General features: G+C 37.2%; 1 protein-coding gene across 1 annotated transcript; it reads left to right on the plus strand.

Moving 5' to 3' along the window:
* The first annotated feature begins 1,236 nt into the window (after positions 1-1,236).
* LOC141599146 (phytyl ester synthase 2, chloroplastic-like) lies at positions 1,237-12,513 on the plus strand. Its single transcript, XM_074419073.1, has 14 exons — positions 1,237-1,864; positions 2,390-2,441; positions 3,430-3,485; positions 5,410-5,568; positions 6,047-6,151; positions 6,321-6,427; positions 6,942-7,063; positions 7,630-7,738; positions 8,586-8,716; positions 9,454-9,823; positions 10,234-10,347; positions 10,804-10,889; positions 10,988-11,097; positions 12,270-12,513. Exons 1-14 carry the CDS (start codon positions 1,486-1,488, stop codon positions 12,461-12,463), a joined length of 2,094 nt encoding a protein of 697 aa, XP_074275174.1. The 5' UTR covers positions 1,237-1,485; the 3' UTR covers positions 12,464-12,513.
* The last annotated feature ends 1,768 nt before the right edge of the window (positions 12,514-14,281 follow it).

Here is a 14,281-nt window from a genome sequence, read left to right on the forward strand (position 1 = left end):
AGATCTGATACGAACCTCCTGATTAATAATAACTAGGTTGTGATGTAGAAATAATAAAGTAGGATGCATTTGATGTAGAAATAATAATGGGAATGGTTAGAGACTCGTGCTGATAACGTGTAGTGAAATAAAGGGAAGAGAGAATTATGGAGAGAAGATAGAGAGAAAGCGAGGGAGACAAAACCGTATTCTTATTCCATTATAAAGGGTATATATATACAACACAATGGGAGAAGGTTTCCATAAGACAATATATTCTAGAGTATTGTAAGATATGGACATCCATATAATAATATTTCATAACAATTAGGATGTACGGAGTATGTAACATACTCTGTCCATACTTTTAATCGTGTTATACTAAAAGACGATGTTTTTTTCCTGGTGTCAAATAAGTCACAAGAACATTACAATCCTTCTCCTTTAAAATGTAAGAAGTCGATTTACTGTAGCTTAGGAATAGTATCTCCAATGAACAGTGCTTAGCAATAGTGATTCATCCTAGCCGTCCATCCTTTACTTCCTCTAATCTCAGCCGCCCACAACACACATCCTTCACATTTCTTCCTTTCTCTTTTCCTCCTGCTCACACTTTCCCTTTCCCTCTACACTTCCATCATTCCCTCTTCTCAACACCCAATTTGCAATATGGATCGATCCAGATTCTATTAAACGGGACAAATATAATTAAATTAAGCTAAAATTCAATATTAACTTAAAATAATTTTATTTCTTTTAAATAGGCAATATGCTAAAGTCAACATAAGTCAATCTAAAGATTAGACAATTACCCCGACTTTAATCTCGGAGATAAAGATCAAATTAACGTAATCGGATACCGCGACCGTTAGGTCGAGGGCAACCAACTAGTTTAAATAAAGATTCGTACTTTGAATTTGTTTTCCATAATATCTCAATTTTTACCACCCGATAAAGATAATTTTTGGTACTAAAAGACAATACAAATTCTCATTTGTAACGGCTGATATCTGTCACAAGCTTGTGACGGGTGAAGTAAAATCCATATGGGTGGATAAGACAAATCATTTGTGACTCGATCTCTAAACACTTTAATTTTTGTTACCTATCTGAGTGATATTTAACCCGTTACAAGCTTGTGACGAATATACCCGTCATAAGAAAGACTCATTGAAAAGACAATGTTATTAGAATAATAATTGCTCATTGTTGTACAAAAGAGTCTGCTGGTGTATGATTAGTAATCACTTAAAAATTTGACCAAGAGCAAGAAAGATTTAGAGAACACCCAAAAGTCAAGAAAGCCGAAGTCGCAGATCACCTTCCAGTTTCTACACTTACTGATAATCCACCTCTCTAATCTTACCTTAACCACCAATAATTGGTATAATCAAGCATATATAATTATATACTCACATAATCACATTCACACATTAATATAATCAGCGCACATTTCAAACCAAAAAAATAAAATAAAAATAAAAACTGCAAAATTTTAATTTAACAATGTCGATTATTGGACCACCATGCTTTCACCAATACACCGCCGTTTTATCCACAACCACGCAAACGCCGAAGAGGAGGTTGAACCGCCGGTCTGTTATAACAATCGCTCAAAAAAGCAATGGTATGAGTAAACCGGATTCGGCGCCGGTATGGACCGGCGGTTCAGCCGGAAAGTATAATTCCGGGATAGAGATGAGTAGAGGTATTGATGTAGAAGGCGATGGAGGAGTTAGTGAGAAGAGTGTGGCGGATTACTTTGATCAAGCCGGGGTTATGGTTGAGTTGACCGGTCGTGATGGTGCTGGACCGCGGTGGTTTACTCCGGTTGAGTGTGGTGCTCCACGGTTGAACCGTGTTCCTCTCTTGCTTTATCTCCCCGGTTTGCTCCTCCCCTTTTTTTATTGGGTTAATATTATTTTTTTTTTTGGTGCATTATTGGGTTAATATTATAATATTACGGTTCGCCATAAAACGACATGCATGTATTATTGTTAGTTGTTACGAGCAAAAAAAAAAAAAAAAAAACTATCGTCTTTTCAGATTTCATTTGTTTATCTTCTCTATTTTAGACGTGTCAGTCATTTGTTTACCGTCCATAAGTCGTAAAATATAGTGTAGTTATAAAAAAATCTCTTATGGAGTGCATCTAACGAAGTGCACTACAATTTGTTTATTGTTGCCGATTGTTTTTGACGAGTTTTTATAAAAAGCCACTCTTACGAATGTTATAAATGAGGATATTATTGTGATAACAAATCCATACGAGAATAAATTGAGATCGTTGTATGAAACTATGAATTGGTATCGTGGTAGTGTTATGTAACCTTTATGTTAACTTGAACCGTCTTTCAAAAGACCAATTGGTACAGAACGGAATAGAAGTATTGAAATGTATTTTTTTTAGGAATTGACGGTGTTGGACTTGGCCTAGTAAGACACCATGAGAAGCTGGGAAAGTAAGTGCGGAGTCACTGATTTTGAGTTTTCTTTCTACGCCATCCATTTCATTTCATTTCCATACGGTTGTTTAAAGTATTTAAGAGAGATTTTGAACAAACGTCTCGAAATGAAATGAATAGATGAGGTATAATCTTTAATTTTATAGTGATGCTGGTTGTCTATAGGGATGTCAATGGGGCGGGGTGGGTGCGGAGGAGGGGTAACCCGCACCCGCCCCGCGAGTCTATAATGCGTACCCACACCCGCCCCGCGACCCGCGGCGGGTTGAACTTTTCAAACCCGTCCCCGCCCCGCGGGGACCCGTTGACCCGCCAAATTACCTATCTGCTCATAAACAATTTTTAAAAATATAAATCTAAAATCTAAAATATACTAGTCGTACTACTTATACAAATAAGTTTTCGCAAAATATACATTCAATTAACTAGTACACAAGTTTTTCAAACCATGAAAGAGTTTTACCAACAATGAAACACATGTCCAAAGTAAACAAAGCTGCTTGATCAAATTAACAGAGCTTCACTCATTGTTCCCTCAAATCATCTAAAGCTCCGTTAGCATTCTTACCAAGTATCATTGGTTTGGGCTTTTTATCCTCTTGTTATAATTTTCTTTTATTATTATAGTATAATTACTACTACTTATTATAGGTGGGTTGGTGATTTGGAGATGAGTGAGGCGGGTATAAGCGGAGCGGGGACATGCGGAGCGAGGCGGGCGGGGTGGGTATGGGGCGGGTTTCATGTGATACCCATCCCCGCCCCACGACCCGCGACGAATGATACTTTTGAAACCCATCCCCGCCCCATGACCCGTCAAATCATTACCCGCGCCCGCCCCAAGTGGAGCGGATGCGGGGCGAGACCCGCCAAAACCCGCCCCACTGACATCCCTAGTTGTCTACCATGCTATCATGCATGCTACTTTGTTGAATAAACTCATGAACTGATAAAAACATGTACATTATGATGATTTTGTAAATAGAATTTTTGAAGTATGGTGTTTGCATATTCCAGCTATGGATCGGACTTCATTTGCAGGTATTTCCATTTTTTTCGACTCGTTTTTTTTCTGCTTTATCGTTGGTCAGTGCTATTTTCAGGGGCGGATCCAGGATTTGAGTAAAGAGGTGGCACACTAAGAAAAAAAAATTGCGGACAACATTATACATTAGAATTCCAATATTGTCAATACATAATAATTAACGTGGTTTATTTTCGCGGTACACACTTTACTCAACTGAGTACTTTTTGCACAATAATTTCCATTTTCATAACTTTAGCTAACATACTTATAAGTTATAACCAGTTCTCCCAATTTCGAGTCACTAAACAATTATTTAAATGTGATCGTACAAAAAACCGTAACTAACCTATTTGTGCTGTCTTGACTCTTGATGACATGACTCATGGTATTCTTGTTGGTTACTAGATGTGTATATTTGGGCTCTTAGTGGACCTATACCTTACACCCATTGTGATGGAAGGAAGACCTCCCATCCCACCCACAAAGTTATGGTGGCCAAGGCAATCTCGTGATTTTCATTGATGTGATCCTTTTGTGTCTGATATTTGATATGTATGTTCTGATCTTATGGACTTACATCCTACATTGTTGGAAGAACCATCTCTCACTCATGTCTCCTTCTGCACCTCTTATAATGGTTTTCTTAATCCACGCCATTTATTGGTCTAAAAATTTAAGCTGGCAGTTGGATAGGCCTAAATTTTACAATGTCACTCTCACCAAACCACATGGTCAGCAGTTCAGGACCTTGCAGTTCAGTTCAACAATGCATTTCAGACAGCCCAAATAATCGGTAGCTTGCAGTTCACAAAAACTTCACCAGAACATACAAAAATGCATTTCAGACAACCCAAATAATCGGTGGTTATGTTGCTTGCAGTTCACAAAAACATTACCAGAACATACTATTTAACTCCCTAATGGCTACTCAAACTATTTCGCAAATAATTCTTGAACTCAAATAAGTGTCCTAACCGAAATTAATTGCTAAGTAAGGAAGTGATTTAGGGTTTGACAAAAATGACCAAATCATTCAATCTAAAATAACAGAAATCTAAAATTACACAAATAGATAAATAGACTAACAAATTAATGATAACAATTTAAAAATTACCAATCAATGTTCAATCAATCAAATGAATAATAATCGAATTTGGGGGAAAATAATTTGGGGAAAAATGAACTTACCAATACAGGCAGGCGAGGCAGCAGGTGGACGGAGAGGGAGGCCGACGGTGGAGTATGGACCGTGGACGGCTGAGGAGGCGAGGAGTGAGGCGGCAAGTGGGAGTCGGTGGTTGTATTTAGGGATTTTAAGGGTTTATTTGGTTTTATTTTGTGCAGTTTGTGTTATTGAGTTACTGTATCTATGGCGTCTTTCCTTCTATTTTTCTGTTTTTTTTTTTTTTTTTTTTTTTCTCTTCACGTGAGGGCACGTGCCCTCACTTTTCACCCCCCAGATCCGCCCCTGGCTATTTTTGACTCAATTTTCATTATAAATAATTTGAAAATAATCTCTGTTATTAGTTATCAAACATAATCTTAGGCCGTGTTAGCGTACATTTGCCCATTACTCCACCATACACGGTGCCCTTGGAGTCGTTGGGGTAATGTCGTCATGTAGATTTGCTCATCACCTGTGCACTATTGATCTTTTTAAGCTAAGTAGCACTGCATGAAACTTGAACAATGGTGTTTACTGTCAACTCCATTTATTATTCTTGTTCACATCAATTTTAACTCGTGCCTCCTGGAGTAGTTTTGTTAGTGTAAACCGTAAATAGCTGATGGTGTTTTTCCTTTGTGATAGTAGACGACGTTTCAATCAACTTTAGGTTGGGAGTATTGCCTGTTTTTTCTATGTCGGGGCTTGTTCATCCATCTACTTCTTCTCTTTTCTTTTCTTTTTAAATTGAGGAACTATCTGATAAATTGCAGAATTGGTGAAGCTGGTTAACGGTGTTGTTAGGTCAGAGCATAGCCGTTTACCAAATAGGCCTATATATCTTGTTGGCGAGTCTGTTGGAGCATGTCTTGCATTAGCTGTCGCATCTCACAATCTAAATATGGATATTGTGCTGGTTTTGGTTAATCCAGGTATGCTCTGACCTTCTTATGATATGTGAAATCTGAGCTTGAACGATCAACATCGTTATGATGATCTTCTTTTCTTCACAATAATGACTTGACTAAATGTAGGAATGAATATGGATCTGTTAATGTTTCCACAAAAAAGGTTAACCTATGAGAATGGTTGAATGATGCCATTCAAGTATGTGTATTCTGTAATTGTTCTTACATAGTCAATTAGCCATTGTCGAACCAAGTTGATACTCAAATTTAAGATTATGGTCTTCCTGTAGCTACTCTCTTAAAGTATGCCTTGTGATTGTTTCAAATCCCAATAAAATTCGAGTTTTCTTGTGCATCTAAGTTTGCCATTTGCCATTTGGAATCATCCAAAAAAGTTGGCTTTCTTAAGCGATACTTCATATGCTGTTGTCTTGGTATATCCTGTTTATACACATTCAGTTTCTTAATCACTGTGAAATATGTAATATCCTTCCTTTATCAGCTACATCTTTCAGCAGGTCTTCACTGCAGCTGCCAGCGTCCTTGTTGTCATCTTCACCAGTACAATCGTTATTTAGCATTACTTCTCCGTTTAACCAAGTGACAGGTCAGTGACCATTATTTCTGTGTTTCGACTCTTATACTGTTAACTTTCTGATTTTAATTTTCACGTTATCACCATAATATTGAGGAAAAAAGGGAAGTTTATAGGGGCATTACAGAGTTATGATTTGGCACTCATGAACTAAGTCTAGAAATTCTGCTATTCATAACAGGTGATTCTATGAGGGGTTTCGTTGATGCTGTGGAGAAAATCCTTGGGCAGTCTGAAGCTTCCAAAGACTTGTTACAGGGTTTTTCCTCACTGTCCTCATATTATTCAGTAAGGCCCCACACCCCCACTTAATAAGTTTTTGTATCATGATGTAAAGTTACTTGTTACTCAACATTGTTATATATGGCTTTGCAAAATTGACTAGATTTTTTAACAAATTATGAGGATGCTTAGTTGTGAATCTGTCATCCTTTTGCTCTATTAGTAGTTACGAGTACCTTTAAAGGAGGTGACGATACATATTTGTTATGAAGATGTAGTGTCTGAAATGACAGTAAGCTCTATCGACCCAATAATTTAGCCACATTGGTGCGCGCAGCTTTTAATTCAACAATGATAATAACACAAACCTCCATGTCTTACAATTTTTATTGTTGGTACAAACGTATACCTTACATTTAAAGAGTACTCTTATCATTGTTTTAGAATCCTAATTTGTCGTTGCTATTATATCGTACCGAGTATACCAGACTACCGGTGCTAATTAAATTTCAAGAAAAGCACTGTTTAGGTTGAGTTGGTTTGACAGTCTATTGAAACAGGATCTGACAATGTTTTACAGGTCATTGCTAGCCTTTTTCCTGGAAATACATTTCTTTGGAAGTTGGAAATGCTTCAAAACGCTTGTGCCTATGCCAATTCACGGCTCCATGCCATCCGCGCACAGACTCTGATACTGTTAAGGTAATTGACTCTAAATGTTCTACATGTAGCTTCTTCACTGGTGTCTGATTAAGGCGGAATCTTATGAGTTTATACGTGAGGTTGATTACGTTGAGTATATTGCAGTTACTGCCTACTGGAGTCTAAATCATTTTTAGATTTTTTACTATTCTCCACAGTTATTTTTGTAGGTCATCCGAAAACAACCTCTTTGTCTTATCTCCCTTGCTTTGCTATTTGTGGGAGCCCTTAAGGGACTAGCATAACGATGTTGTATTACTCTTTCCATCCATTTTGTGTTGTCCTCATTTAACTTTGGTGAGCTAAAGATGTTAAGTTGACCGAAACATGGCAAATTTTACATTGTATCTCTGCATATGTTTAAAAATATTAATGGTCAAGGTGAGTTGGATGATAAAAGAAGTCACGTGAGAGCAATAAATTTGGGATGGAGGTGTACTATGTTCCTGTTATGATGTTAAACATTTTGCGGCTATTGTCTTTAGTACTTCAGTTTCCTGTTCAAACTAATGCCATGCAAGCCTAAAAGACAATTCTCTTGCTTTGGTGTTTCTTTGTACTGTCAGTGGAAGGGATCCACTATTACCAAGTCAAGATGAAGGCGAAAGGCTACGCAAGGTGCTAACAAAATGTGAGATTCGTAAGCTTACTGATAATGGTCATTTCTTGTTATTGGTAAGACAAAATCTCTCTCTTTTAATCCCTATCTATTTACTTCTATCTCTCCTTACCATACTTTAATAATCATGTACTTGCAACTGAATTTGTGCTTCTATAGTTGAGTTGAAAGAAAGTTATCTAACCCTTCTTACCTTCACCTCAAGTTCAGTCATGTATGAGGTCAAACGCCATTCAGACCAATTGATTACAACTTCACATTTTTTTCTTCTATTTGGCTGTCTCATCCAAGGCTACTGTTTTTCTGTATTATGAGAATTGTGAATTCATCGTTTATATACAGATAATATTGCGAGTATTCTGAATGTGGGGTGAGACTTGAGATAATTGGAGAAGGCTGAGCTGTTTGTAGAGAATTTGTGATGATGCTTTCTTTGATGTTGCCCGTCTTGAACCGTAACTCTCAGTCTAAGAGAGTTAACTGAGTCTTTTAACACCAACTGTTTCTCAAAACGTCCTGGAGCATACATGATGTCTCTTCTGTTCAGAGATGTTAACGGTTCTTGAGGATAATAGGTTGCCTTTTTCCTTTTTTACGTTGTAGACTGATGGTACTTGCTAATTGCTAACTTACTACTATATAGGAATCGTAATGGTACTTACTCTTCAATGTCCCTCTGTACTTCATGCTGTTAAACTATGGTGCTTAATGTGAAGCGCATATGGATGAATCTGCTCTAACATTCATAACACTGAAGTCCGAAAATTAGTATACTTTCTTAGTTTTGAGAAAGCATGGCTTCTACATTATTTGTTTCTTGTAGTGTTCTTGCTTACGGCAGTTATACATTAGATATAGTTATCAACATTTTGCTTACTCATGTAATGTAATTGATGTTGGCAGGAAGATGACATAGACTTGGTCTATATACTTAAGGGTGCCAGTTACTATCGTCGCGGGAGAAACTGTGACTATGTTACCGATTTTCTGCCACCTACACCGTCTGAATTCAAAAGAGTTGAGAACGAGTACTGGTAAGCAGTAATGTATAACACCTTAACTGGTTCGTAGCTGTAAGCTGTGTAAGGTCAACTTAATTGCACAACTATCACAGTTACAAACTAAATTTATTCCTGAAACCTGATTTCACAATTCTGTGTACCTTAGATAATGTTCTGCTTATTCCGTGTTCCATAATTCTGTTTTTTACGCAGTTCTTAGAAAGGGACACGTTTTCTAGTTAGCAATGGTGTACCCTGTAAAGTGATGTCAAAGGTTGTTCCGTTGCATTAAAGTGAAGGAGGTTAAATAACATTTTCTCCTCTTGAGGAATTTTATGAATCATATTACTATTGTGTCTTTTCAGGACGCAGCATTACAAGGGTAGTTTTTTGAGAGTTACAGTCACGCGCAATGAGTTATTGAACTTATAATCTTATTTATGAGAACAAGTCCTGCCTTCAAATTCTGTCATTATTTGAGCATATTTTTTTTTTATTTGTCTAGCTTCTACTTTCTAGGAGTTGTGTGATGTGTGATACATGGTCACGAGGTAATGGCTTAAGAACTTATAGTCATGCCTATAATTCCTGGTTTTGATATTTTTCATCTTTAAACTGATGCCCAATTGAAAACTTACTCGGAGTACAACTTGTAAGCCATGCTGAATGCATATTATGGTGGTTGTTAGAAAACTCTGTATGAAAATGAGTTACAATTTTGTCAAAACCCATCAAAGAAGTATATCTCTTGCTTATTATTTCACCTACAGGTGGTTTGATCCTATACTTTCTCCTGTTATGCTTTCAACTTTAGAGGATGGGAAGATTGTTGAGGGTCTTGAAGGAATTCCTTCAGAGGGGCCAACTTTATTGGTTGGCTATCACATGTTATTGGGATTTGAGCTTGTTCCACTCGTTCTTCGGATCTTGACTGAGAAAAATATCCTCGTGCGAGGAATAGCACACCCACTGATGTTCTTCAGGCAAGGACATGGGAAATTGCCTGATCTATCATCATATGACATGTTCAGAGCAATGGGTGCAGTTCCTGTTTCAGGCACTAATTTGTTCAAACTACTTGCTTCCAAGTCTCATATTCTACTTTATCCTGGAGGCATGAGGGAGGCTCTTCATCGGAAGGTATGATATGCTCATCTTTTTGTTGTAATCTCGCAAGGAATTTGGAAATTTGTCGAAAATATAAAAAGTTTATTAAGGTAGCCATTTTGGTGAAGAATGTCGTGAAATGCATGAAAAATTTGTTGCCATAGGGGCTTTTCCTTCATTTCAGAAGCACATCTATCTACTCACAAGGTACAATGAACTGTTAACCAAAATGCCTGGAGGCGCTTATTTGTATTGTGAAATACGGAGTAATAGGAGTAGCAGTCATTCGATGCAATTCTTAAATGGTCATCCCGTAATAACCTTTGTGCTCTTGTCATGTCTAAGACTGCGTACATATGAACCCCCTTGCCCCGACATTCGTAGGAGCCTAATGATGTAATGCTGATGTTATAGTTAGAATGAAGCATATGTTTATCTTTCAGGATGAGGAGTATCAATTGTTTTGGCCAGAAGAATCAGAGTTTGTGCGGATGGCTGCTAGATTTGGAGCTAAGATTGTTCCTTTTGGTGCTGTAGGAGAAGATGATATTGGCAAAGTAAGTTTAATCAATGTTTTCTAATAAATTAATTTCTTAGGTTTGTGGAAAAGCAAATACGAGTAGAACCTCGAATTTTTTTATTGATGCCAAAACCCTGTTATACACACACTGAATCTGTTCTTCCAAGTCCAAACAGTGAAGTGAGCAATGATTAACAGAACTGTTAAAAGTAGCCATTTTCCCATGCTACGAGAGCGAAGGTTTTTTCTGGTACTAGAAAGCTTCTTTCAAACTCTAAATCTTCATTTACCCTGTATACTTTAGAAAACAACAAAATTTAGCGGCTAGATCGCTCTACAAATCAACATTTAAACCCCAAGACCTTATCCATGTTAACAAAATCAGTGATTAGAGCTCTGAGTTGATTAAAAATTTGAATAGAAAAGACTTGTCCGTCCTTCCAGCAGGGGTATCTCTAGCTCCGATTATTTATTAAACTACCCCAATTTTCAGGTCGTTTTTGATTATGACGACTTAGCCAGGATTCCTTACTTCAGAACAGAAATGGAGCAACTGACAAATGAATCATTGAAGCTAAGGTATGTAAAGACTTCAATCGTTAACACATTTGCAATTTGTTGAATCCTTTTATAGTTAATGTTTGACATGGTACGTCTTTGACCTGAAAATTTGCCAGGGCTGAAAGCAGTGGTGAAGTTTCAAACCAACAGGTGCACCTTCCTGGAATTCTCCCTCAAGTTCCGGGACGGTTATACTACTTGTTTGGGAAGCCAATTGACACCAAAGGTAAACGCTTAATAAACTACTCACTAATAGTAATATTTATAATAGTTGGACCTCAACCATCACCTTAAGGTTTTGGTTGAGATGGTTCATCTATCATGGTATCAGAGCCAGTGTGACCGAAGGTCACGGGTTCAAATCCTGGCAACCTCAAAACCCCTCAAAAACTCGAAGTGGAACCCAGCACACGGTATGAGGGAGCCGGTGCACAACTAACCACTCTTCAAGCCCAACGGGATTCATATGGTTCTACTCTTTGAAATACAATAAGGTTTAACTGCTCCTAGGTGGTGAAGGGTTAGGGTTGTTCACTCTCCATGGTTTTTCTCAATTTAATGTGGAGTGTGGAGGGTCGTTGACGGCCTTGAATGGAATTCATTTAAGCTGACCCCGAATCAATTTGGGATTAAGGCTCTGTTGCTAACTTGTTTTTGCTGCTGTTGTATTGCGAAGGGCGGAGGAGCATATATTAATTGGTTTAGTAGTGTTTATTCTTTTGCATAAAAATGCAGATTCAATTGAGGTTTAAGAAAGCCAATAAGAAAATAGACTCGTCCTCACTTCACACAAAATTAAACATTTTTTAAGTTACCTGCATTCAGTCTGACTCGATCTCTTGTAAATTTAGTGCATCTGTCTCTTTAGTTTGCAGCAACCGCACAACAGTCATTAAAAAGCTTCTTTTCCGATAGGTGGGCAAAAGAGTGTAAATATTCTTATCTTTTAATCCGAGTAATTGCATTACCATTTTGCTTCTGCTGGTTTGTTTCATGTGGATTGTGTTTTTCAATCTATACTCCAGTTGATCCTCTCTCAGTCAGTGTTGCTAAGATAGGTTTCGTACATCCGAACCCCTTATTGTTGACAATATAACTTTCTTCTCCTGATATCAGCCGTGCTGACCTCGAGCCTCGAGGCATTCTAGTCACTAGTCAGCATAAGAAATCCTATTAGATGCACAACAGAATTGGTAGATCGAAATTAGTTTCTATAATTAGGGCTTTCTATAATTAGGGCTGTACATAATTACATATCTTAGTTAGTTATTCAATTCGATGATACACATTTTATTTTGTCTTGCTATTACAATGATCCAAGCTTTGCTTTCTGGGTTATTTACGGCCCTTGAGTAACTAGAGTAATGTTTGTTATTTATTTTAATTTTTTTGCTGTAGAGAGGAGACACGAACTGAAAGACAGGCAGAAAGCTCAAGAAATGTACATGGAAGTGAAGGGTGAAGTAGAGAGGTGTCTTGCTTACTTGAAGGAGAAAAGAGAAACGGATCCATATCGATCTTTAATATCCCGAATAGTCTACAGATCCACTCATGGCGGCTTATCTTCCGAAATCCCAACTTTTGAACTGTAATTCCTCACAAGTAACTATTCTTACAAACAGATCATTTATCGTTTGATCGAGGTTGGATCACAGGGGCGAAGCTAGGATTTAATTTCTGGGGTAGCAGGAAAAAAATATTAAAAAGGAATATGTAGGTATTGGGATTCGAACCCAGGGCGCTAGGTTGGAAACCAAAGCCTTTTACCATTGAATTACAATGTCTATTGTATAGTTAATGAGATAACATTTACTTATCTGCTATTCAGCAATATTTTGGGTAGCAAAAATCCGTCTTCTAAACCAATTTTTTAAAGTTTGGGGTAGCGACCGCCACCCCTTGCTACTAGGTGGCTTCGCCCCTGGTTGGATCATTCATTCATATAGCCTCATTCACAAGTCTCAATGATAGGTTATCGGAGAATTTAGGACGAGAACACATTGGTTCATTGTTTTAACCTGTTTTCAGGGAGACAAATGAGACTGTTTCATACTGTACAGTACACTGGAACGATAATTGACTTCACAAATATATTTTTTTCTTCATTATTTACATTATCTGAGGTTTGTTCAGATTGTAACGATAAATTCTTAAGCCAATTTTTTTTTCCTCTACATGTAAAATGTGTATTTTACCTTCAATCAAATCAATAAGTCGTTTCTTTGGTCAATGATGGTTTTTGTTTTTTAAAATTATAATTATGGCTAATTATTTAGCATTCCCTTCACCAAGATTTAGGTCTCACACGAGTCAGTAGATATTGCCCGAGACAATCTTACACTGTGAGGCGGTTCCATCGCGAAGAAAGTGAATTGTGATCGTCTTTACAAAAATAGACCGTCTCACAGTGTAAAACTGTCTTATCCTATAATTTGTGCACCTTAGTAGATGAAGTTTGATGTACATGTTTGTCATAATTACCTCATTTATTACTTGATTTACCAAACTCCATATTTGGCATGTCACTGAGTAACATGCTGTTCAATTTTACAACATTTCTAATTATTATGCTCCCACACTCTATCAGTTACTTCCTCCATTCAACTCCACTCTACCTATTTCCCTTTCGTACACTATTCACAATTGTGTGTTCAATTTCGATTTTCTCTCGATACGTAAGTAGAAATATATTCATGTGGGATCTTGTTTGATTCGTCTTTACGAGTATATTAAAACGTAATTTATTTTCGCAGTACGATTTTTACTTATTGCAGTACTTTTTGCACTAAACTTTCCATTTCTCTACCCTTAACTAAAAAATCATCAAACCTAACTTTCTTTACCTTCTCTCTATTGTTGAAACCTTAAACTTCTTCAAATCTCCTTAAAACTTTTCAGTTACGAACGATTATTCGAATGAATATCAAGTATTTAATTCATTAATCTCGTATTAATAATTTAATTTGCTCTTTCTTGTAGTTTTATTCCTTTTTAATTAGGGTTTATGTCTAAATTGACTAAGGGCTAATTAGTGTGATATGATGGGGTTTGTTGGTTGTTGCATAGTACATAGTTGAATTTTTCTTCATTTTTTTCCAATTTACAATATGTCTGGTATGTAGTACATGGTTTGATTTTTCTATTTGGTAATGCTAAAACTTTCTCAATCAAGAATTCAGTACGTAATGCACCAAAGCTTTCCCAATTAATGCACCATTATGATTTTAGTATGGAAATGTTGCAGATGAGCGAAGAACGAATTAATATCTCAATTTTTTTTCCAATGGAGTGAGTAGAACACCCAACACCGTGACCAATGCAATGGCACCATCCCACACAACCACCGTGGTGGGCCACCAGTGCAACACCACCACTGCATCCCCAGTGGCGGCGACATATCCCCTCACTCA

Source organism: Silene latifolia, chromosome 9, assembly GCF_048544455.1.
Source record: "Silene latifolia isolate original U9 population chromosome 9, ASM4854445v1, whole genome shotgun sequence".
Lineage (NCBI taxonomy): Eukaryota > Viridiplantae > Streptophyta > Magnoliopsida > Caryophyllales > Caryophyllaceae > Silene > Silene latifolia.

What these genes read in the sequence shown, in the direction of transcription:
- LOC141599146 (XM_074419073.1), top strand. Translation starts at nt 1,486, where the DNA reads ATGTCGATTATTGGACCACCATGCTTTCACCAATACACCGCCGTTTTA. An exon ending in GGATCGGACTTCATTTGCAG is followed by an intron (nt 3,486 to 5,409) that starts GTATTTCCATTT and finishes GATAAATTGCAG; the next exon opens with AATTGGTGAAGCTGGTTAAC. An exon ending in GAGAAGATGATATTGGCAAA is followed by an intron (nt 10,348 to 10,803) that starts GTAAGTTTAATC and finishes CCCAATTTTCAG; the next exon opens with GTCGTTTTTGATTATGACGA.